Source organism: Equus caballus, chromosome 15, assembly GCF_041296265.1.
Source record: "Equus caballus isolate H_3958 breed thoroughbred chromosome 15, TB-T2T, whole genome shotgun sequence".
Lineage (NCBI taxonomy): Eukaryota > Metazoa > Chordata > Mammalia > Perissodactyla > Equidae > Equus > Equus caballus.
Genome location: NC_091698.1, coordinates 25,233,777 through 25,260,337, shown reverse-complemented (window position 1 = coordinate 25,260,337; position 26,561 = coordinate 25,233,777). Strand labels below are relative to the sequence as shown.

Genomic DNA, 26,561 nt, shown 5'->3' with positions numbered 1-26,561 from the left:
AATCTAAATATCCAGCAATAGGAGATGTTAAACTATAGTAGACCATACTATGGACATACTGTGCAGAGGTTCCAAACAGTGGGGTAGATCTTTATGTACTCACATCAAAGGATGCCCAAGACTTACCACTAAATGATGAGGGCCACTTTCAGAACACAGAACAGCTTGAACAATACGGTCCTCTTTGTGTAAACAGACACGCATATAAATAACATGAATATGGACAGATACACCCAACGGACAGGAGTGGCTCCTTTTGGGTGGGACTGGATGGGAGTCAACAGGAACCTCTATTTGCATTGCGTGCATATTTTTAACAAGACTCTATTGTTGTATCGTTTGACTGAAAATAAATTTCAAAAAAGAAAAGGAGATGAGAATGTGGTGAACTAAAAATGGCTTAAGTCAGCCTTGGGGTCGAATATTTTCAGTTTGTTTGTTGTTTGTGTTCGGACTATGTCACAATGTAACAGCTTCCATTTGTGCATCGCTCTGTAGTAAACAAAGCTTTGAACTGTAAACAAACAAACGAAAATCAAAAACTCTTTTAGCAAGAATATTCCAGGCTCTATCGTAGGTTTTCTTTCTTTTTCACTCTGAAGCGACACTTAACATTTCCTGCCAAGTGCATTCTTAGATTGGCGCTTCTTTCTTTAAAGTGCTGTCGTCCATTTCAGCAGTTCAGGCGGACTCACACTTTTGTGGAGCAAAAGTGCCCTACAAGTGACTAGTTGTCGATATTTAAAACAAAATACTATAACATGAGAAAGGACATTTTACTCAAAAGAATTTCTAGGGAGAGACAGTGGGATGTTTCTGAGACAGAGTGATATCTCAAGGTTTATTAAGACATTAGAAAAGTAGTTTCACTGATGCATCAATATTTACCTTTAAATATAAAAGTGCTTATTCTCACAAATCCTTAAGGCTCATTCTGTGACAGTACAGGAAGATGTTTCCTCCTTCCAGAAACTGTGCTGCCTAAGTTTCATGTGACTTAGAGCTCAGCAAAATCTCCAAACGGTAAAAATAAATGGTCTACGACTCCACTATCTTTGTACATGTACATTTAAACTCAGACAAAATATAAGATCCCCTAGACAAATCCTTAATATTAGATGTAATCTCCACTCCTTCCTAATATCTTGCCAAAATAATTCACTGTTGAATTATTCATGACTTGAATGTTGAGTTTTGTTTATTTGCAATATGATAAATACAGTTGTGTGGGGGCAACTTCTTTCTTCTACGAGAGGGAGACAGATAAAGGGGATTAACATTTGTACTTCCTTGCACAGGTATGAGCAACGGCCAAAGGGAAGCTCTTCAGGCTGCGGGCACGCAGACATCTTAGAAGCAGCCTGGGAGATGAGGCCCCTTGACAGGAGTAAGAGATGTGGGTACTGAATGAGGATCCACTGGAATTTCCTGGGAAAAAGTGGTCACAACTTTTGAGAAGAAAAGCTGGAAGGAGTGATCCTTACTAAAACCACTGGTCCTCATTAATTGCTTGGGTTAAAATTTTTATCACTTGCTTAAAGACACACAGAAGAGCACACAATTTCATCAGTAGTAGTGCTTGTAATGTTGATGCTTCAGAGACCACTGTCACTACTTGGGTTAAAATAGTGACTATCAACACAGATTCTGGACTTTCTCCATAACCATACCCCAATGCTCTAACAAGAAGCCCCAAATGAATATCACATAACAAAAATGAACTTCAGCTATTTCAATATTGAAGAACTAGACAAAATGAAAATAGTATTGGACCTTATAAATACAGCACTTTAATCAATGCTACAATATGTACATTTTTAAAGCATAAATTACAGTACAGAATTGTCCTATTTAAAATCTTCCTTAATTCTTGAGATAACCCTAAAACCTACTCCTGTAAGAGGAAATGAAGGCCCTATAATTTGGTTTTGTGGCTGTTAAAACTGGATCACTGGAAAAGTCTCATGGGAGTTCCCAAGTTGCTGACAGCTTTCCCAAGACCGAGATGCACAATTTGAAGTGGTGTTCGATGTGACACACCAGGCCTTTGATATCGGAATATTGAATCGGAGTTGCCAGCTCCATGAATAAACATCTATGATGACGTAGCATAAGGAAAATGGCAGAATTTTAAATTCCTGCTCCGATTGAGGCAAACTACATGACAGTGACCTTAAACTGGTTCCACAGAACCGTAGAAGCAATCTCTTTCCATGCTGTGGAAGGAGTATTTTGTTCTTTAACATCCTGCCTGAGAAGAGGTGAAATCAAGAGGCTACCGAGTGTATCTACACCCCCTCGTGCTAACCACCTCGTGTTGCCACTCTAGAATTTTTTACCTAAATACCCAGAATTCACACTGGATAAGGTATTGTGCTCCTGTGGGAAGGGTGTTAGTATGAATTTGGGTTCAGATCAGGCTGGATCTCTCAGGACCCTCAGCCTTTGCTCTTTCGTACTGGAGAAAGGCTGGGGAATGGAGTTCCAGGCAGTATGACAAGAATGAGCATTTCACGATTATTTTGGTTAAGCTCAAAGCCCTGATTTAGGGACACAAGGAAGCCCTGTGTCTAAATAATATAAATATTAGATAAAAGCTAAAAACGTCAGTCCAACATTTAGGGCCTCGAACTCAGCAGTAGGAAACATTCAGATCATTGGTCAGATTTCCAGTCTTTGCCCTGATGTTTGGGACTGGAAAGTTCAGTCTCTAGCTGGGCATCATAAAATCACTAAGTTCTTACGTTGATTTTTCTCCCTCCTAGCACACTAACTAAGGTTTAGCCTACAATTAAGCAATCATGTTGAGGCAAACACCTAATCCACTAGAGAAAAAATCCATCCACTCTCTCAAGAGAGGTTTCCTCTTTCCTGAAGCTCATGACATACCCAAGTCCCTTATGACAGATCTCCTTTCTCAGGGACAAACCTCCCACAGCAGCTGTCCTCCATCCCTTGGCCCCGAACAACAACAAAAATTACCACCAGAGGCACAAGTTTCACGCGAAGAGAACTCAGCCTCTTGGCATTCAAGGAAAAACCACAGCAGGGCAGGAAATGAGACTGTGCTGTGGGTGTCTGGCTCAAAGAGGATGCCTGAAACATGGGGTTCATAGGCAAGTTATTTTCACATGAAAGATGCACATACTGGAAGGAACCCAGTATTCCTTCTTCCGCGTTCCATCTGGATACCCCCTGATTTCTTAAGGCCAGGACTGGACGAGAAAGAGGAAGGTGGGACTGCGCCACCGACTGCAGCGTACTCGACAGCCCTGCTGCTCCTGGCAAGGACAGGACTCCCCCAACCCATTGGTCTACTAGAGCTCAGCCCACAGGCAGGATGGACTCAAAGCGGTAACAACAAAGGCTGAGGAGTCCCACGGAGGGGTCTGTGGCTACCCCACTGTCATCCTCTTGGTCCTCTAGAACTTAGGGCTGGGGCAAAGCACCATTTCCCACATCACACCCCGATGCTTCTTGGTCCTGCGATAGAGTGTATTTCTGTTGCCTCTGTTCTCATAGTAACACTTATCTCCGGCTGCCTGTGATCACTGGGGATCTCAAAATGCTTGCCCAAACCTGTTGATCCTCACAGTCTCTCAGTGAGATAGTGGCTGTTTGGAGTCACATTTCATCTGGAGGAAACTGAAGCATTGGTGGCGGGGGGGACAGGTGCAGCAGGCGCAGAAGCAGAGTGCTGGGGCGCCCAGATATTTTCCTGACTTCTCCCAATGTCAGTGAGTTCCAGTGTGTTTCCTTAAAGCCGCCACTGCCTCTAATAACTGTTCTTTTAAAAAGTCAAGATAGTAAATGTGACTTACAGAACTTAGAAGAAAAAAACCCGAAAGGAACAAAAAAACATCAACCCGGCCCACAGAGAAGGACATTTTGGGTTGATTGGCAGCTCTGGGAACTTCAGGGGATTAATAATCAGTTTGCAAATTACTCAAAGGGAAGTGTTGATATTGCTATTTCACCACACAAATAGGCCCCAGAGATAGCTGGTGACGCTGCGAAAGTGCCTATCACTCAAGATGAGTGTGTCATATGCACAGAATTCTTGACATCGCAACTACGGGGCCATACTTTAGGCTTCGTGATCACTCATGCTGTCGGATGAAGATAGCAGAGGAGACTCAAAGAATGTTCTATAAAAAGTCAGATACCTTTGGCTACTGTGGGTGGAATAGCGGTTCAGTCAAGTAATGCACATTACTCAGTGTTAAGTATTTTCTCTTTGTTCATTTGGGCACCTAGAAATACAGAGATGATAAATAATGGGGAAAAAAATCAGTATTGTTTTCTGAAAAACTGAAGACGGGTTGAAGAATAATACAGAAGCTAGACTACTGTAATTATTTTTATAACCAAATAGAACTGTTTGAGAATCCTAAATGTTGGCACTATTTTACATCATATTTGGATAGAAATATTTTCTGATGAGCTTCTCCTATGTTAGAAATGAGTAGAAAACAAGACCTTGATTCAGCTGTTCAGGCTTCATCATTACTTTCTGAGGCTTACAGACGAATGCCGCTCCTTGTGTTGACTTGCAATTAGTACCTTGAACTCATCCCTCAGATCAATGTGATTAAAACTGGCTGTAGGAGGTGGATTTTCAAAGTACCGCATAGGGATTTAATCCCCTGATGCCCATTACTGTGAGTAGGAGCTGTGAGTCTAAATGCCCTGCAGCCGGCCCAAAATTTACCCCCCCCCCCCCGCCCCCCGCTGCCTCCGAGTGCCAATTAAATAATGAAAACCAAAACCGTGGTCAGACGTAATTAGTTTGAGAGCAGAGTTTTATAATTTTCCTCATGCCAAACAAACAAATTGACCCCTCTGATGACATGCACAGAATAATTCAGTTTGGACAAAGAGAACACAAATCTCAAGTCTGAACATTTCTTGTGCTATTTGTCAGAAGTTGTTAATATCGAAAAACTGTGCTCTTCTGGGAGTGGGAAAATGAGGAAATAAACTCTGGGGTCCAAATTGTTGGAAATGCAGTTTATATTGTTGTTGGTTTCTTCTTCTACTTAAAAAAACAGTCAAGACTCTGGTTGATCCAGGTTTCATCGAAAATGTGTTACTTCTTAAAAATACAATTCTGATAGGAACAGACGTCAGCTGAGTAGCTGGCAAAACTGCCCAAGAGAAGGACAGTTCTTGCAAGACTGTTGGGCATTTCTTAGCCCAAACCACCTCTGAAAGAGTGTCAAGCTTACGAGTCCCTGGGGCAAGCCAAGCCAAGTCCTGCTCCTGGCCAAGTGTGGGGTGAGGCCATCTCCATGGCGACCCGGAGCTGGGGTGCTGCTGCATGACAACGTGTATTTGAATCTAAGGATATGGGCTGGGTTAGGAGAAGTAATCGTTCTGTTTTTGTTGCTGTTTCTGTTTCTCTGCTTAGTTTAGTTTGGGGAGGTGGGGAATGAAAACGGAGGAAGAGAAGAGAAAAATGAGGTTAAAAAAAACCTTCCACAAGGGGGGATCTATCATGGCGAGCCACTGGTCTACTATTTCCCACTTCATTAGTTCAAAATTCTCTTATTTTACTCAATCGAATATTGCAAACATTCTTCCACCTTGTTGGTTTGAGTTGGAAAAAGCCAGCACACACAAGTCAGGGAATTAACTGTGTCCTTAAGGCACGTTGAGTAAAACAGTGTCCCAGAGCTACTGGTTGGACAGGCAGCGCTGCGGTCATCAATATGAACGCCCCAAACCTCCTACTCAGTGCTTTCTGGGACACGCGGTGTGTTCTCACGCACACACACACGTGTGTATACGTGCTGGGAAATGGAAAAGACAAGCAGTAAACTATAGTTACAATGAAGGAAAAAATACTTTTTTTTCCCAGTGAAAAATATCAGACTTAGTAATAATAATCTGTGGAAGCTACATTTAAAAAGTCATGAAACAGCAAAGCTGCTTCTAAAGAGATTATGAACTGGGGACCACAATACTTATTTGAACGTACTTTGATTCTGAAGTTTCCTTGTAAAAATATTCAAAGAAATTGGTGGACACTTTTTACATACAACTCGATTTCTCTCATTTACAACATAAATCATTTAATGTAACATTTGCAACCTTAGAAAGGCAGACATATTTAATCCAAGTCAGTTTATAAATTCCAATTTCACATGGATTAAAAACTGCGATAAATTAAGTCACAATAATATCCTGTACATGCATTAAGGCTGGTGACTGCTAAAGTCTCTTGGGTATCTACAAACAGAAAATCACACACAGATTACTGGGTCTGAAGAGTGTCTACATCATTAAAAAAATCTTGCTTTTTCTTTTTTTTGGTGATACAGATTTCAACAGTAACTCTGGAAAACTGTGAAAAATGTTATTTAAAAATATATATGTATATACTACTGCACAGTTTCAAAGATGTGATTCGTAAATAATGTTGGCTGCACTGATCAATTTTATAACAATTACTGCACTTCCAAGGTGATTTGAACACGCAGTGACTTGTACTCAATATTAGGCACTAGTAATATCCTTCGGGCGTACTACAGTTTTATGTTAGCTGTATTGTACATATATATTTTTAAATGTATGCATTTATACAAACTGTGTATATTATGTATGGGATGTCAGAAATGTACACATCACTGTTATATAATACACACATCATTGTTGTACATAACAGGATAAGTTTAGTGCAGAAAGTCTCACTGCATTGCATTCCACGTGTTCAATCTAGCATACAATTTGTCAACTCTTCAGATTATTTTTCCAGTACATTCCTCTTTAGATAGTGGGTCTGAGTTTCCATTTGCAATTTGAAAGTTTCCAGAAATATCTGTTTTAACTAAACCTCTCTTTCCAGGCACAATTCTGCACATAAGTCTGATCTGTGTAGAGTAGTAACAAACCCTAAATTTTGATCAGGAATATATTGGGGTTACTCTCTTTCAAAGATAACGCTAACATTGTGATAAAGGATGGCATCCATTCAGGTCACAGAAGGATAAGGTCAGTCGAACTTGTGTTGAACTTCTGAAGAAATAATATGTCTTCAAATAGAAAAAAATGGTAATAGACGTGATGTGTTTAAATGCGAGAATCACTAGAAAGATACATATGAAACGGTGAGCAGTGGTTTTCTCCGGAGGACGGGACTGACTACTTTCTATGTTTTTGTATTGTTTGCATTTTTACAATGAGCATGTATTACTTTCATAATCAGAGAACACAAGAAAGATTTCCACTTTGAACAAAACCAAACAAAAGGAACAAGCTCTGAAGGACTTTCACAAACAACAATCAGAAGATGGCTCCTTACCAAAATCATCTATGCCAACGTGAACAAAAACCGCTGCCCTGACATGCTCTACCAATGAAATAAAAGACAGGGAGAGGAACGGCATGCTCTGACCATCCCCAAAATGACCATTTTCAAGTTTTGTTGGGACATGTGGGTCACCAAAGTACTGACAAAGTGCCACCGGCACAATCAGCCAGAGGCCACCTGTGTATCTAAATGGGTTTCATGGTCAAGCACATCACACGGGTACCACAACAAGGCCTGCAACTTTAAAGATGGGCAAAACCAGGAAAGCACCCTGGGGAGGCCCGATGGACCCTGAGGGTCATCCCTTTATGTGAGAGTTTGAACATTTCATCAGAACTCAGCAAGAGCAAGTATAACTAAACCTCAGTCCTCCAAAAAAAAAAAAAAAAAAATCCAAATTTCTTAAGTTAGACCCAAATTTCCAACATAGGATGGGATTGTGAACTCCGCCTACAATTATTCAAAGGTATGTAAGAAGCACCTCAGGTGGATAAATGTAACACAGAAATACCGTTAATATTTCCAGATGCTTAAGGCCAAAGCCAAATGCAAATTTCACAAACCCTTCATCTGCTCATTTTAAAGTAATTTCAAATCACCAAAGTTGTTCAATCATTTGCAGCTTTGAATCAGTGCTTACAGCTAGGGAATTACAGCAATCTTTTTTCCCACCTACAGAGCAGGCTGACAAAAACGTTGACACCGCCACCAAACTAATAAGACCATCACTGAAAGCATATATTAGTATCTATTATAAACCACCAGCACCTTGAAAAATGGACTGTTCCACGTGCCACATCACCTGTCTTTCTCAGACTGTCCTGGTGCAATTTTGTCAAGTGAGAGGCCTCAGGGACATTATTTTTGTTGTTCAAGTGTGGCAAAGTATATCCTCGTTTTCAGGAGTTTTTTTTTTACCAATATTTTTATATCCAAATAGATTTAACAAGAAGACTAAACCTAAGGCATGACAAGAGACTATAATAGAAATGTTTTAGACAAAATCTGTAAACAAGATGTCAAAAAACTAAAATGTAAACTTAATTAAAAAAAAAAGAAAAGAAAAGAATCAAGGGCAGGACGTAAACACACCAGACGCACAGGATGGAAGCATGATGTTCTGGTCGTTGCTACCCCAAACAGAACTGCAATCATTGCAGGAATAATTTACCCTGCGTAGCAAGCAGCTTGCTAATCCAAGCCTAAAACATATCCCCCGGATCGAAATGCATTACAGGGCTGCAGAGGCACATTCTGCAGGACGACTGAGACGATTAGACAGATTCATGATAAGCAAATAGTTCTCAGCCTGATAAGCAACAGATACAGACTCCCAGCGAAGGGACATTCTAGGTAACGTCCTAATTTGGCCAAGAAATTAGTAAGAAAGCTATTTCAGAAAGAAAAGACTTGAAAAGCATTGGCCAACAAATGCCACGAGGCCCGACAGCCACCGTGTCACAGCGGCAGGAAGAAGAAACGTGCTGGACGGGCTTGTTGTTGGATGTGCGAAAGATTTCAATTCCTAACTGAGGTCCAAAACACAGTTATTGCAGCTTTAATGTGGGTTAACTTTCAGAGGCACTGAGTTTTTAAATCTCAGTGCCATTTTCATACTATTTTGGGGGCAGGGAAGGCCTGTAGGAGTTGGTTCATTTGCTTGTAACATGTTTAGTTGATAATAAAGTTGGAGGGAAGGAGTGGGTAATCAACAAAAGTCAGAGTATTTGGTAACATGCAATCTAGTAAACGTCCAGCACAAAAATAACTGACTTATTTTCATTATTCAATTACCCATTAATATACACAATCAAAAAATAATTGGGGTATAGTATAATAATACTGAAAGTAATCAATAGTATAAGAACTAGGTTCATATTAACTGGCAGTCAAGCTTTTGGTGTGCTGTATTGCACCTGGTTAACTAACCCATGAGATTTTGGTTGAATGTTCTAAGAAGTCATGGTTTAGCTTTGAAACAGAAAGTGTGTGTGTGTGTGTGTGTGTGTGTGTGTAAGTGTATTTTCTCTAATCAGAAACCTCTGATCACTTTGTCTAGCCTGGGATTATGGAAACTAGACAAAGAAAATGTGTTCTAAAGAGGTGTGTATCTTACACACATACACAGGCAGCTTCTTATACACCCACACATACAAACACACATGCCCTGGGAAAAGACCATTGTTCAATGCTGAGAAAATCTTCACCGCAGTTTGATAAATGCTGTGGCTGGGAATTACAGTAGCACAGTGTCCAGAAACATTGAGCTGTCCATGGAGACGGGAGCATGACCCAGCTCAAGGGTGAGGTCCCTATGACAGGTGGGTGCTGTTCCGCAGCCAGTGCAGGCCCTGCTGGGAGTACTGGACCAGGTGCTCCATGCTGCTGTGCAGGGTAACAGGCCCCATGAGCAGATCCAGGTCGTTGAAGAATTCTGGGGGACGGAGAGAGTTGTTAGAGTGCCATACACGCTAAGTGTGCTACCCTGAGTGACTTAAGAAAAAATTTCATTCACGGTCTCTATATAAATGAAGCATTGTCTGTTCCATCATGTGACTTTAGCATTCAAGTGAACAAAATAAAACCCAAAGGTGGATAACTCATCCTCTACCCAAATAATCACTCAGTTGGCCATTTTTAATTCAAATGAATAACATTTCCTTAGCCAAATAGCAAAGAAAATGTACTTCCTCAGGACGTATTCTCCTTATGCAGTAATGCTTCCCACCCCGAACGTGAGCTGTGGCTCTGTCATCTCTTATACTGTACTCAACTGTGGCACATGCTGAGCCCCTGGAGTGAGTCCAAGGGAGAAGGCTCCAGGCTCCTGGGGGCAAAGCAGAGATGGCTTCTGAAACGTCTCTACTGAGGTCACCTTCTCATCCTGGGACATTCTCTGGGTTTGTCCTTTCCTTAAGCATTTATTATGTGCCAAGGAGGGTATGCTAGATGCAGGAGAGTAGAGGTAGGAGAGTAAACAAAGACAAGTAATGTGTAGGCTCTGCTCTCTCAGAGATGACAGTTTAGTGGCAAATAGAGACACGTTCATATGGCTGCTATGCCATCATAACTGGATCACTGAGCAACACTCCTGGAAAGTGTGCGGGAGAAGTTTTCCAAAGGTGCTCACGTGCATGGGGAATGAAGTCCTGCTGAGGAAGGTAAGGGAGGGGTCAGAGAAGACTAAGTTACAGGTGGCTAGGAGCAGAGCTGCGGCAGGAAATCGAGAGCAGAAGAGGGGAGGAGGAACAGGTCGGGGAAAGAATGCCGACTTTGCACTGGACATGTGGCACTGAGCCCTTGGAGGAGACATCTAGTGGGCAGCTGGCAGTGCCATCTGGAGCCTGGCCCCATCAGGGTCTCCCAAACTAGCCGTGAACGTTTTTATACATTTGTTCCTCCTGTTCTGTCCACCTGTGACACTCACCCCACTCTATCTCAGCCACTCAACTCCTATCTGCTTTTCAAAACTGTGTTCCATGCCAGCTCCTCTGGTGAGCCTCTCCTGGTGGTCTCAGCTCCCTGCCATTGACCTCCGTGGCATTCCCATTGGATTTCCAGGGTGCATGACCTCTGCGCTGATGTTACACACTATCTGGTTTTATTGTCAATTTCACGTACTCAGGACCTACTGCCTATCTCTGCCATAAATTCCTCATCTCACCGTGGGCATCCTGATCTTGTCCTCAGAGGCTTAGGCTACCATGGGAACAAAATCTGCACTGAATGGCTTGAAAGTGAGATCAGATTTGTAATCTCACCAGTTGGTAGAGGGAGAGGAGTAAGTTGGTATAACCTTTTGGGAGAAAAGTTATAATCTTAAAAGAATCTATACCTGTTAACCCCCAAATTTTACTTCTACAATTCCCTCCTATGAAGATAATCAGAAATACAGACAATGATTTCTACAAGGATATTTATCACAACGTTACGTGTAATAGTGGAAAGGAAATTGCAAGTAATCTAAATGTCCAACAGGGGGATGGTTTGAGAAATCATGGTATGTTACATAAGTACTGTTATGACAATATTATAGATCCATCATAAAGGGTGTTTTTGAACTAGTTAGTGACATGAGAAATGCCTGATGTAATATTAAATTTAAGAAGGACAGGATATAAAACTATATATACTATGATCTTATTTTGGTAAAAATCATGCATATGTGGCAAAGAACTAGAAGAAACTTCAGTAGAATGTTAACAGTAATTATTTCTTGGTGATAAGATTACTGATGATTAAAAATTTTTTTATAGTTTTCTGTACTTTACAAATTTAGCCACAGTAAATATCCATTTTTTAAATAATTAATAAAAACAAATATTACTTAAAAAGAAATATAGCTTACTCCTACATATAAAACATTCTCTTTTCAGTAGTAACCAGCTATCACTTAAATAGCTAGTAACATTCATACTCATTAATTAATTAATTTATTAATTCAATGTTTCAGATCCCCAACTATGTTCTATGCACTGTGCAGGTCTTAGGAACACAAAGTTGAAGACTTTGAAGTTAAAACATAATCACTACTTTCAAGAAGCTTACTGTCTAAAGGGAAAAACCTATGTGTATATATCTAAATCTGTGTTCTCTCTCTCTCTGTCTCTCTCTCTCCCTAATCTTCCACAGTAAATATAAAGGTAGCTAAAGGCATAGGAGGCCCTGAGTGAAGGGGAGAGGTCGGGAAAAGTTTCACAGAGTAGACAGCTTCTACTATTTCTTCTTTGCTAATTGATGAAAACTTGCCCAAGGGTCAGGCTGTCTCCCCAGGCTGTGGTCGAACCACGCACACACTCCTAGAGGCACACACACCTCTGTTTTCCTTGGCCAGGTTGTCCGCCATCTCCCAGTAGTCATAGCTGTGGAGAATGCTGTTGGTGATGCTGACGTGGTTGGCTGCCATCTGGTGGATGCGCTGTGGGATGCTGACAATGGTCGAAGGGGACAGGGTGCTAGCATTGGAGAGGCTCCCCTGAGATCCCACGGAGCTGGTGGGGGAGGGGTTGGGAGACATGGGGGATGGGGTTCCAGTGCTCCTGGAAGGGGAAGAGGGTAGAAAGACAAGAATGAGAGGTTGATACCCAGTGAGGCAGGGCAGCCCCTCAGGGCACTGTAAACAAAGAAGCACACTGCTCCATGTCATGCAGCGTCTCATTTATCGCCTTTACTTTGGAAAAATGAACTTACTTTCCACTGGCCCCCCATGGCGATGGGGCTTGGGCAGCTTTAGATGAATTCTGCAGGAAAATAAAAACATTGACAGTGAGTACCATCTGCTTAAGTTTAAAGAGCCAACGATAATAGATTCTCAGGTGACCAGTGAGAGTAGTAACGGAAGACATTGCAGATAAAATGTAGATTCACAGAAATTGGATCTGGGAATTACTAGGCTACTGGTTTCCTCTCTGGAAGCTGGTGAGGGGCAGCTGCGTGGCCTGCTGGGTTCCACGGCGGGCTACAATGAAGAGCTCAGCCCACAGCCTGGGTCTTCAGGCACCAAATTAAATCATAATCCTGAGGATCTGTTGAATCTCAAACCAGACTAATTTTTTCACCTTAAACTAGCTTAATTATTCTGAAAAGGAAAAAAGAGCACTAACCAGTGGCTCCCCCCGCCCACGCTGAAAACACCTTATATTTAAATATAGGGCATATTGCCAGAAACCACTGACATACATTTAAATGCCCCAAAATTTGAGACCCCAAATTCTATTGTTTTAACTTATGAAGCTTAAAAGTATTTCTCTTAAAGGAAGCTGCTCTTGCATGTTTCTAAAAGAACAGATTAAAACGTATTTCCTTAATAGGTAGGCAATTTAAAAATTCTGATTTATCTGAATATTCCAATTTAGGATGTTATGTTGCATGAGCCAGTTGTTTGCATCAGGCATTTAAAAGAAGTTTTGTCTTTGGCAAGAAAAGTTGCTACATGTACAGACAGATTTCCTCTCTAGAGTCTAATAATGTCTTCTTGGACGTAAGTTTGTGGGACTGTTAAGGAAAAAATGGTCTTTATGATGCTGATGTGAATTTTCTTCTCCAGAGACCAAAAAAATAGCCTCAGACTGGTTTCCCAGAGACAAAGTGTTTCTTTTGGTTAAAGAGAACTTCATGAAGTGGTGACTGAGTTTTAGTTTTCAGCGGAGGTGTTATCAAGTTGGTAAGAAATGGCCTTACACGTGGCAATTTTGCAGTTGTCTTCAGCCATCTTTCGCTGCCACTAAGCCCTGTGACTGTAAAAAACATGCGTGGGGAGAAAGTCCTTTATTCAAAGACAGCTCTGTACTGATAAAACACATTCTTTATGGATAAACTGCCACTGTTATGTGAATGTTTCATAATCTCTGAACTTTAAGTAGCATTTAAATAGCCTTTGATTAAGGGTAACCGCCAGTAACTCCTGGAGGGGAAACTCTAATTTTTAAGTTGTGTTCCTTATCCATTCGGTACATATTCTTGGACTGCACATATACATTAAGAATTCCCTGTGTCCCTTAAAAGTTCTGTCGTGACCCCTGTGGCTTACAGAGTTCAGATTCCTTCTTTAGTCAAGCATTTTTCTTGACTGGAATAACTCTCTTTAGTCTTAGCTCTTAGATCCTAAATTTTTGAAAACTACTTATCCTGACCTTCGGTGCCCAAAGTAAAGGGAAGGACTTAGTGTCAGTTCCTGTCATCATGACACACGATGGTCAATGGGCCAAGATGGTAATCTCCCTGGCTTAGCACCTGGTTACTCTAACGCATGACCAGGAGGGAGGCGGCATGCGGGACGCAGCCCACGGGACCCCCAACATAGCCTGGTCATCAGAGATAATCTCTCACGAGTGGAGGCTGGGGATTAAAGGATCTAAAATGATGGTTGTGTCCCTGACGAAGGCGTTGGTGGAGGTAGAGATGGTATAATTTCTTCTTCCTAAACAGACAGCAAAGAGGCCCAGAAATCTCAAATGAATTATTACTTCAGGTCCACTTCACAACAGTACATCAGAGAAGGTACTCTTCTTGTTCTTTTTTTATTCTCTTAGTGAAAATGATTTCATTTCCTGAGATAAGGAAAAGTTAGCATGGTTTCCAATTCTATCCTCATATTTACACATTGCCATTGTCCTAGTGCCTCTGAGTTCTAACAAGTCATTTCTTATCATTTAAAATAATACCTTTATTAAAAATTAAATCAGCTATGGGGGACAGCTAAGGCAGTTCTAAGCAGTTACTTCTAAGAGGAAGCAGCTGTAAGAGAACATGAAGAATTTATGTTAGCTATAAAGGTGGGTTTCCCAGGACACTGGAATGAGTAACTGGATCTTCTTTCTCTTGAGGCCATAAAAATACCTGGACACAAGGCAGGGGGATAAATTAGATGGGCTGTCAAGGCCATTCTCTGAGCCCTGAACACCACGAGTATGGCACAAATGGGGTGAGTGTGGATAGCAGGGGGCTCCTGTATTATCCCGGAACCAACAGATTCTACCAGACTCCTTGAAAATGTCCTTGACAGGGAGTCAACTGACTACAAGGGACAAGGGTGCCCATTAGCCACACAGTACCTTGAAATAGTCGATCAGTGCTTTTGAATACTTTACAGCATGGTCCCTTTTGAGTCGAAACATCCGCCAGTAAAGGAGAGCCAGGCATCGGTAACTGCAGCAGAAAAAGAGAAATGGGCCCTGAAAGCATGAGTGTGTCCTTTGCAAAAAAGACTTTACAAAAATCTTGTTGCTCTAAGGCACTCAATATTTACGGCATGATTATATATATAAAATATTTCTATACACATGTATATGTCTGTAACTATCCGACTTTCCTTTTGTTCATAAGATATAATTCAAAATTTCAAGCAGTTGCTTCGTAAATATATTTACCACTAGATCATTTTATATTAGCTTTATTGTTTCTTTGTCGGGGCCAAGGGGCTGGCCATTTTCTTCTTCCACCACTAGAGGGCAGTCTCTCTCCACGAGAGGAGTCAGGAAGCCCCAGCACAGCTCTCACCGCCTGCTGGGTGAGTTCCAGGGCAGAGCCGCTGACTGATTTCCCTTGGACATCCTGGACTGTCCCCCCTCCCCGATGGGCTTTGCTGAAAGAATAGCCCTTCCACCTGTTTTTATTCTTTCACTTGTAAATTACTTTACTATAATTAGTTCAAATAGAGTAACAGTTATGAACGTGTTTTATAAACAATAAAAACTCTATGGTGAGAGTAGTTATTGTTTTAGGTAATAGTTTATACATTTATTATTTACATATTAGTAGTCTATGATATAATATTAATTATTAATCATCATTAATTTATTAATCCTAATGTGGAACTTAAAGTTTGAAAAGAGCACAGAGAGCATTTTCTGAGACACATCTCTTTTCCTTGGTGCTTTCTATTCGTAATTATTTGCTAACTCAGATCTGGGACTGACATGACAACAGACCAAACACACACATACAAATATGACCCCAGCATCCCAAATACAACCTAACAGTCTCTTGTCGGCAGAGCCAATTCCAGACGATGCGACGACGTGAAAGGACTGAGACCCTCTCTTTTGTGTGTGTTGCTGTTATTTTTTCAAGACTCAATTCTCTACCTTTCAGATCAGATTCTAGAGTGGAGTAGGAGCCGTTGAAGACCAAAAAAAATTGGATCCCTCTCACAGGAGGAACCAATAGAGAGGTGTCTTGTGATTTGGGAGAGTAGGGTGAGCTGTCCTGAAGAGGTGCAACAGGGAAAACTATTTTTATTATATCATTGCAATCATTTTACAGATAGAAAAAAATGATTACAGTTACTATTTTGAAAGAAATGCTTTTATTATCAAGTAAAATGAACTGCTCCTCCGTTTCATGTGTTGAGAACTTTAAGGCACCATCTTGATTCAGTAATTCTGATCCCACATGTAAAGAGATGAATTATTTTGATTGCATCTAAAATGTTAAACACAGAGAAATTACACTAGGCACAATTCACATTCAAATTATTAAAACACAGACCTACCTGGTTTTAAAACACACACACATAGGAAAAATTATCCTTGTGTAATGCACCTGTTGATTTTCCATCACTGTGAGGTCACATCATGCATGGGATAACAGCAAGAAGCGAGGTGGGCTCTCCCTGGCCACCACTAGAACCGCTTTTGGTTTTGCGTGTTAGAGGACGCTATGGAATGTTATGCATTTCAGCACCTGGTGTGCCAATGAAGATATGCAAGACTGGGGAAGCTGCTTTAAGCTGACATGATGTACTCACCATAGTGCAGCCAGTTGTTTATCCTCTGGTGTGGCATTGGGGCCTGAGTGGGTTTTTAGTCTCATAGCATACCTACAAAAAAAAGAGAAGAAAGAAAAACCAAAGAAACTGTTTCAAAAAGCTTTCTTATTAACCATAGAACATTTTCTAGGATGGAAGTTCTCTCTGCCCAACACTTAGTTTTTCATAGCGCTTGCCAATAATTCCTTCCTAAAAGCTGGCTGATGCTGCCCCATTTTCCCTAAGCATTACATTATCGTGACGACTAGAACAGACGGCTTTTATGACCATCTAGCTACTTTCTGCTCTTTAACAATACAAATTCAAATGCTACAGATGGTCGAGAGTGATACCAATTCAAGCATTATCCACGTATACGGTGGCATCCATTTTTTACAAATTTTGATTTATGGCTAAGCGGCCGATAAGATGGAGGCAAGCTTCAATCCTTCCAGGCTTATCTCCAGAAGAAGTTTCCTCCCTTGTACTCAGATGAAAGCTTCGATTTACCCCTTTTTAATTGTTATGGAACTTTTACCTCGACAGCAGCGTAGGCATCCTGGGTACATAACCAGTGGCTTTTATGCACTTTACTTAACTCCACTTATTTCTCTGAACCAGAAGGACTGTGGCCCATCCTTTCTCCTGGTAATATACCAAGTTACTTGCAGACTTTCTGAGAGAGTTGAGACAGTATGTGTAACGGTCAGGGAGTCCTGGATTCAAATTCCAGCTCAGCTACTTATTAGCTGTGAGAGCTTAGAAAATGTAGTAATATCTTTAAGCCTCCATTTCCTTATCTACAAAATAAGACTAATACAGCTGATCACACAGCATCGTTGTAGGGATTAACTGTGACAGTATTTGTAAGGCTCTTAGCATAGCAGGATGGCTCATTGTAAATGGCTCAAAAATGATACTGTTAGCGCACTATCTCCACAACATGCAGATTGGTATGTTTTCGAGTTGATCTGTGGGCATAGTTTTCACAGTGGTTGCTCTGGGTACTACAATATACATATGTGACATCGCAATTTACTGGGATCAACACGTTACCACTTTGAGTGAACTGCGGAAACCTCACTTGCGTTAGTTTGCTTTACTTTCTCCATTTTTAAATAACGTCGTCTTGAGTTATCAGATGGTGGTATAATTTTTGTTTCAATCATCAAATATGCTTATAAAACTCATGAGGATGGTTTATTGCATGTATACATACTTCTGTTCTTCTATTGTTTTTTCTTCCTGACGCTCCAAGATTCCTTCTTTTGTCATTTCCTTTCTGTTTGAGGAACTTCCTTTAGCCAATCTTTAAGGGTGAGTGTTCAAGATAAAAACTTCAAGTTTTCCTTAGTCTGAGAATATTTTTATTTCCCTTTATTCCTGAAGGATGAAGTTTCACTGAATCTAGAATTCACGGTCTGACAGCTTTTTCCTTTTTCAGCACCTGAAGAATGTGTGCCTCGCCCTCCTGGCCTCTGTGGTTTCAGAGGAGAGGTCTGCTGTCATTGGAACTGGTGCTCCCCCGTAGGTAACATGTCCTTTCTCTCTGGCTCCTTTCAGGACTTGTTTCTTTGTCTACAGTTTTTGGAAATGTGGTTATGATGTGTCCTGGCATGCACTTCTTTGGGTTTGTCCTATTTGGGTTTTTCTCAGCTTCTTGAACCTATGGGTTGATGTCTTTTGCCAAATTTACTAAGTTTTAGCCAATCCTTCTTCAAATACTTTTCAGCCTCACTCTCTCCCTCTCCTTCTGGGACTCCAATGATACACATGTTGGATCTTTTGTCACTGTGCTGGAGGCACTATCCTTTTTTTTCAGTCTATTTTCTCTCTGTTGCTCAGATTAGGTAAATTCTATTTTCTGTTCTCAAGTTCAATCATTCTACGCTCTGTAATTTCCACTCTGCTACTGAGCCCATCCAGTGAGGTTTTGGTTTCTGTTATATTTTTCAGTTCTATACTTACATTTGGTTCTTTTTAAAATAATTTTTTTGCTGTGATTTTTAATTTTTTGTTTGTTTCAAGAGAACCTGCACTTATTTGGTTCTAGGTAGTTTCACCACAAGGATTTTAAAGCAGCCATCATAAAAATGCTTCAACGCAGGGGGCTGGCCTGGTCGCGCAGCAGTTAAGTTCGCACGTTCCACTTCTTGGTGACCCGGGGTTCGCCGGTTTGGATCCCGGGTGCAGCATGGCACCACTTGGCAAAAGCCATGCTGTGGTAGGCATCCCACGTATAACGTAGAGGAAGATGGGCATGGATGTTAGCTCAGGGCCAGTCTTCCTCAGCAAAAAGAGGAGGATTGGCAGTAGTTAGCTCAGGGTTAATCTTCCTCAAAAAAAAAATTAAAAAGAAAAACAAGCTTCAACAGACAATTACACATCCGGCAGTTTCACTGCAAGCATTTTTGCCACCGACATCTTTGCTGCAAGCATTTTCATCACATAACTAATTGCCTGTAAGGCAATTTTGCTGTAAAAAATAAAAAAATAACTAGTTGACAGTTTTTGCTGCTGTTGGTAGTTTTCATTTCCCCATTGACAAAGTTCTCGCAGTTACACCCATTTTTATATGATATAAATCTTAGCTGGGGCTCATAATGGTCTATACAGTAACGAGTAGATGTGTTGGTGGTCTTAAAACAGTTAGTGTTTCTTCCAGTGATGTTTTATTGATGGCTTTATTGAGCTGACAGATGATGAGGATTGGTCCCAAGAGTCGGTTTCCTATTTGGAAACACACTACGTTGGAGGAGAAGAGGGCTGAGGGAGCAGAGTCAAATGCACACTTCCCACAGAACAAAGACAAGTGCTTCAGTACAATCCACACACACACACACACACACACACACAAAATCAAATCAGTTCTTAGGGCAGTACTGCCATGAATTGACATACACACATTTTAAATGTATTCAAATATTTTTGTTTTGCAATAGTCTCAAATTTTGTTATTCATTTCTTCATGTTTCAATATGTCCTTTTTAATCAATATCCCTTTTTTATTTTTTGCGATTTTATCTTTTATGGCAAAACGGCCTTACGGCCTATTAGTTACACAGTGAAAATGCTTGTGGCTAAAATGGTTGTGGCAAAGATGTCTGCAGCAAAGATGCTTGCAGTGAACACTGGACATGTAATTGCATGTTGAAGCATTTTTATGATGGCTGTTTGAAAATCTGTGTCAGATAATTCCAACACCTGATTCACCTTGGTTATTGGTGTCAATTGTCTTTTCTCATTCCAGCTGTGATTTTCTTGTTTCTTGGTATGACAGTGAGTTTCTATTGTATCTTGGACATTTTGGCAATTATGTTAGGAGACTCTGGGTCCTATTTAAATTTCTTCTTTTAAAAAGAAGTCACTCTGTTTAGGTTTAGCAGTCAGATCCTGACCTACTTTTTTTTTGGTGAGGAAGATTGGCCCTGAGCTAACATCTGTGCCAATCTTCCTCTATTTTGCATGCGGGATGCCACCACAGCATGGCTTAAAGAGCGGTGTGTAGGTCTGCACCTGGCATTCAAATCCGCAAACCTTAGGCCACCAAAGTGGAGCATGCTAACTTGACCATTATGCCACTGGGCTGGTCCCTCATCCTGACCTACTTTTGTGGGCTATGGTTCCAAATACAATTTAGTTTTCAGAGCTTTTGAGGTGCAATTTTGATTTGTGATGGCAGGGTTCCACTTGTCAGTGTCCGTTAGTCACTTGGTGTTCCTGGGTGGAGAAAGGAATTCTCTTGTCCATGGGGACGCAGAGCACATCCTGGGCTGGACACCTGTGGGGAGATCCCCCTTGCCAGTGCTCCCCGCCCACACCCCCCCCGCCCCCCCCCACCCAGTGTCTCTCAGTGGGAGAGGGAAGTCTCAAGCCTGGTGGGCAACATGCAGATTTAAGCGGTAAATTAAGGGTTTTTCTGTTTTTGAACTCAGATAAACCTCCTTTTGCCTCTGTTTTGTGAGTAGTTTAAGGGATTCTATTTGGTCAGAATTTTCTAGAAAACGGATTGTGTTCTCCTCCCAAGGAAGGTGACTGCACCAGTGGGGACAGCAGACTCCCCACTCTGGGGTGGAGCAGGTGCGGCACGTTGGCCCCTCCCGGGGTCTTTGACTCACAGCAGGCTGTTACTGTTGCTGGGATTTGCTTGTTTTTAGAATTTGAATGCCTTTCATCGGGCCCGTGCATCCTCCAGCTGACCACAGGCCCTGTGGCCTGCTTATCTGTTCATTCCTCAAATACTTAGTGAGCACGTGTTCCAGGAACCGCTGAGGGACTAGGAATACACCAATGGACAAATCAGACGAAAAACAAAAAAATCCCTGGTTCAAGGCCCTTACATTCTAGGGCGTCTTACTGCTTTGTGCCCATCTGGTTTCACCCATTTTCTTCCTGCCTGCCTGTGGCCATCTGAGTCTGTGCCTTATTCTGAGGAAGAAATGTGAGAATCTAGGATCTCTTAGAGTCATTTTAAGTTTTTTACTATGGTGATCTCTTTTCTTCTCTGCCAAAAATACAGTACCGTGTAAGAAAACAGTATGAAGGAATCACCAACATACCAGTGTTGTAGAAATATTTTAATAAGAAAAATGGCTGGACAGCGTTGACTTTCAAAACATTCTCGAGAAGTGCTTTTTGAAGATGATGCTGGCATGACAGTTTCCAAGGCTGGAAACGATTTACTGAAGGAGTAAATACCAGGTTGCATCTCTGGGCCAATGCAGACCAAAGAGGTTAAACCTGGGATGATTAGAAATCTTCCATCTGGAATGGTGGGACATAGCACGAAATATCTAATCTTAGGTTGCACAGAATTCCAGAATTAGAAAAGTCTCTTAAAGATTGTTTTGGGAAGAATTATTTCACACAATGGGCATTAGCCATTGTCCCAAGCAGCTGAACCAGCTAAAAAGACAAACCATATGATGAAGGTTCTCAGTAGATTAATGGATGAAATTCCCTTAATGGTTCATTAAAGAGACATTAAAGATGTGCCTTTCCAGGTCTCCATCATGGAGGACAAGAGTCTCCCACCCAACCCCCTGATGTGCCCCTGTTGGAAACCCTGCTTCTGCTCACATTGCACATCTTAACTCAGGTTGGGGGATGGTGCTCATGTCCCAGTCTTAGACCAGAACAACGCCAGTACCCTCTGAGACAGTACATCATAGCGTGGATTTCCTTTCCGAAAATCCCCCTGAATCTTCTTTCTTTTCATTAAATACTCTTGAATCATTTACTGATGGAGTCAGAATTTAGATTATACTAACCTAAATCAGATTCAAAGAAAAGCAGCATAGACGTGAAATGAGTTCAAAATCTGCCCCTTCCTGGCTGGCTGGAGTAGGTGCGCCACATCTCATGCAGCCTCAGCTTCCCTTCTGCAGCAATGAGGCGTTACGGGAGCTAGGAGCTGCCCTGCCTCACTCCCACAGAGAGCAACGGAGGTGGGCTGTGTGAAAGTGCCTTGCAAAATCTGACATTCTTATTCTGGGGGGTGGGCGTTGGTTCCTGGTAGCTGACAGTGCAGGCTGACATTCTTTTCTCTGTATTCATAGTACATGCATATATTCCTCATCACCCCCCGGACCCCCAGCAAGAAAACACAGCGCTCACCTGATGAGCTCCACCGTTTCTGAGTACATCGTGTAAGGAGATTTGGATTCCATCGGGCCTTGTTCCATTGCATTTCCACACTCGATGAATGACAGGGCAGCTTCAGCGTAGTTCAGAGCCTTTCCAAACTTTTCCACCTGATCAACAGAGTTAATACAGTGTCCTCCTTAAGCAGAGTTTTTCAAACGCCATTGTCACATAGTCTATATACTTTATTTGAGAAACCCGATTTTTGAGTTCCAAATTCCTGTGAACAGAGCTGAGAGAAGAAAGAAAGAGGACATTCTCTTCTCTAGCTATTTCACAAATTGCTACTGATTTAGGGTAAGTGAGCAAATGGTTACATACAGAATTCTACCAAATCCACATAACAACCACTAATCAGAATTGTTCCGAAATCCACGGGTCCTCTGTTCCTGTTTCCCTCTTTCTAACCCCCAGTGGTCTGGCCACTTCACTCCTGGTTCCTCCATGCTATGCTAATGTACATCAAAGTTGGTAAATCTGATTCCATATAAGAGTTTTCACACTTTTTTTTGTATACTCCAACTTTGATGGTTTGAGGCCTTGGTTATTATCTTTTACATTATTTGTGACATTTACATCTCCAGGCCTTCCTTTTATCATGCGCTTTTTAGTTATTTCATCAATAGTTTGGACCTCACTTAAGGGAGAGAATGAAGAGGGGAAAGGAGACAAGATAAAACTCAAGACACTATTTCACTTTAGCTAAAATGGGACACAAAGTTGAAAATCAATAAAAAACAATTTGGATTATCTAAGGTTGTCAAATTTATGTTAATCCTTCCCCACATTAGCAAGGATAACCAAGAATCAGCCTATATTCTTAGATTCTCATAAATCTAAACTTACACATCAAGTTCCTGGTTCTATACATTGTTACCCTCTGTGGATAATTACATATTCTAAGTTTAAATTGCATAATCTCCCCAGTTTTCAAATAGTCATTCATCAATCAAAAGAGAGTTACACAAATACTCCAACTACTTATCTAAAGCTTGCCTCTGAAAAAAATTCTCAACACTAATGATACTTTAGAAAACAGAAATGTAGAGCAAAACTCTCCTTCATTAGCAAATCAAATTTTTAAACAGCTTACAACCCTAATAGGCTATAGAGTAATATTTCTTGACAACGCTGTCAGATTAAGGAAGTCATTTCATTCAACAAGTATTTTCTAAAGCACCCACTTCAGTGCTATGTGAGTTTGACACAGAAAAGCACCTTCCAGGAACATAGAATACATTAGAGAGGGAAAACGTGCACCCACAAGATAGTTCAAAGTGCAAGGCAGTCTGTGATTAACAAAATACAAAGCAAGTATTCCAATGCAAAAGAGATGGTAGGAAGGGAGCAAGTGACAGGGCTACAGAGAGGCTGGGGAGGCCCCAGGGAAGAGACTTGAAATGACACTGGGAAGGGATGGTACGATTTGGCTGGATTTGGGGAGGACGCTAAAGGTGTGAGTGTGCATGAGAATGAGAATGTGTGAGTGAGTATGTGTGAGGAGCTCTGAGTGTGCGTGTGAGTGTGAGGCTCTGCAGGTGCAAAGGCCCACTGGCTGGCTTGAGCGAGCTGTGCTTAGAGGCCGTAGGGGACCAACCTGGCTGAGCAGAATGTCGATAAGAAAGGTCATTTAAGGCAAGATGACACTGAATGAATAATCCTGGTAAACGGTGGATGATTCAGGCAGAAAATTTCTTTCTGCTTTAAAATTCAATGCCCTTCCCCAGCAGTGACCACGCATCAGCCTCTTCAGGGGACCAGAACTCTCCATCAGACTATGGGATTGTGAAGATAAGAACTGCATCTCCTGTTTCCCTGTTCTATTTTCTGATACTCAGTGGTTATTTCTCCCTTACACTAGGGTACCTAGGCAGTGATCTTCATACAAATAAATGCTTGATGGGCAACATGAGTCGCACTGGGAGGGGGTACTCTTGTGGTTTTACCATTTTCAACACGGGAATAACACTGTGAGAGTCATTTGAAATGCCTTATTCATCTCCGGCACCCTGATCTCAGTTATGAACACTGCAGGGGAACAGAACCAGAATTACTAGGTAGGAAGGAGTCCCCTTCGACGAGACCTTAAGATGGAACAACCATATGATCTCTTTTAGAAAAAAACAGAAGTTTTCTATCTCTTGCCTGAAAGCTTCAAGTTTTCCAAAATAGTAGATTATCCAAGTAAGAAGAGTTATTCTTTGAAAAATCAAATCATGGTGATTTTAGGGTCTTAGGTGCAGTATAATAATTTCCGTGTTGTACAGCTTCAGGAGAAATATTTGAGTCTTTTTGAAAGGGGTTTTGATCCTGAGTCCCAGCCAAGGGTTGGCCAGGCTAACAAGAGAGAAAAATGCAAACCTAGATTGTTTTTTTTTTTTAAGGAAATTAATGCTCCCACCTACTGCCTCCATTGCCTCTGGTTAGTATTCAAACCTTAGGACTAAATTGAAATATTCGTTTATCCAGGGCTTTTTCCCAGTCAGACATTATTGGTTGAAGTCATAATTTATTGGGCTATGAGCACTTGATTATATAAACATTTCTCCATTTAACAGACCCAGCCATCCTTGTAATAGATTTTATAATTACCCCAGCTATATTGCCCCAATGATGAAGCTCCAGTACAAACATAATTTGGAAGAATGTATCTGGAAAGAAAAGGGTCTTACCATTGCATCTGCTTTATGCTTCATTCGTTTAGCTTCTTGCATAAAATAATCTGCACTGCGTGGCCTACAAGGAGAGAATGGTATTAAATGTCATTAGTGTGTAAGGGCAAGATCTTTTGAAAATATTGCTTCCTTTTGCTCAAACTTGAAGCACAATTTTAAAACTCTGCTTGATATGGAATCAAGTATTTTTTGCATTTCCAAATTACTGTCTATATGTAAAATGCCACAATTATATTTCTCAAGTTAGCAATTCAAGACACACTCAGTATATGTAGATAGTATACATTTACAGTGATTTTAACACGGTTCCTCAGTGCCTAATTTGTGAATCTGATTTTTTACTCCTTGCTTAAGAAAACAAATGAAAATTCTATTTCATGTGATATTTACACAAAATGATCCCTTTTTAACGTAAAGATTACAAATATACCACATAATAATTGTATGGATATGTATGGGTGAGTACATTTATGTATCCTTATGAAAATAAGTGTCATTTATATGCATAAATGGTACCTAGAGTTGTATGTATCTAGATATGTAATTATTTTAAAGCTTCACAGTGAAAAATGAAAAAAGATAATGGCCGTATGATTCCACTCCAGTTGTAACGAAGTTAATTGTAAAATGATGTCTACCTTGTAACAATACAAACTTGGCTTGTATTCTCTAGAGTTCTGATTAGCTAGCTGGTAAACATTAACAGCAGACATGTGCATTACTAAAGCAATAACCCTGGCCAGCACTGACTCTGCTGGGAGATGAAGGTAATTCATCCAGAGACTGATCTGAGTGTGTGTAGTGACCCCAAGTGACACTAAGCTACTCCTCATACAGTACCTTTAAATGCTTAGTCTGATAGATTTTTAAAAATCTAAATACGTTAGGTGCCATCATCATAAACTTTTTTCTGTAGTATGGGTCTTTATGAAATCAATAAGCTTGACCTATTCATGAATATCCAATATAAGGCAGGACTCCCTGAATGGGAGAGGAGATGTAAGCAGTGATATTAATCACGGACTGTTTAACCTATTGTTCCACGCTTATTTTGAATGCCTTCTTTCAGATTCTAATGGGTCTTTTTCCTTCTTGCAATGTTAGGTAGTCAGTGCATCTTTTTATCCAAAGCAGTAATAGCGATTAGAAAAACCATGCATACCGTGTCAACGACATTGCAATCCAAAACCATTATCCTCATTTTAATGATTTTAATCAATCAAACAAAGAAACAAACCAGGATCATAGCAAAGAATTAGTTTCAGGTCACAAATCACTGAAGCAAGACAAGGACCTGTTTTTCTGTCTCTTACTTCCCCATGAGATATTGTCAGTACTGTGGGAACACGGGAATATAATCTAACTTTTCCAACGCAGAAATGAGGAACATAGTTCCAAGATTTCCTTAATGTGTCTAATTAATTAAACTTGTTGTCTTTGGCTCATTATCCCTTCACTGTTCTTCCTGCCACGCAGGCCTGAAAGCTTCCCCTCATCTTGATGGGTCTTCTTTGGTGGCTGAGGCCTGGGGTTTCCTTCATAGGAAGGCCCTGATCCTACTGGCTCTTCTTTTCTCTAGTTCACCTCCCAGATGTCCACATTTCTTCTACTTGAATGGTTTTTCAGTTGCCTTTACATGGTCGTTTTTCCTTCTGTGTCCACAGATTGACCTTTGAACACATAT

General features: G+C 40.9%; 1 protein-coding gene across 9 annotated transcripts in view; it reads right to left on the bottom strand.

Annotated features, from left to right (window-relative positions):
• Positions 1-6,057: 6,057 nt before the first annotated feature.
• AFF3 (ALF transcription elongation factor 3) overlaps positions 6,058-26,561 on the bottom strand; it is a 573,872-nt gene continuing 553,368 nt past the window's right edge. For all 9 annotated transcript variants that reach the window (XM_070236083.1, XM_070236085.1, XM_070236086.1 and 6 more), the window contains 7 exons: positions 24,875-24,938; positions 22,176-22,312; positions 16,560-16,631; positions 14,866-14,959; positions 12,503-12,552; positions 12,128-12,351; positions 6,058-9,746 (listed from right to left, as the gene is read on the bottom strand). In XM_070236083.1, coding sequence (XP_070092184.1) covers positions 9,625-9,746; positions 12,128-12,351; positions 12,503-12,552; positions 14,866-14,959; positions 16,560-16,631; positions 22,176-22,312; positions 24,875-24,938 — 763 coding nt within the window. In that variant the 3' untranslated portion in view covers positions 6,058-9,624. The remainder of the gene's footprint in view (positions 9,747-12,127; positions 12,352-12,502; positions 12,553-14,865; positions 14,960-16,559; positions 16,632-22,175; positions 22,313-24,874; positions 24,939-26,561) is intronic.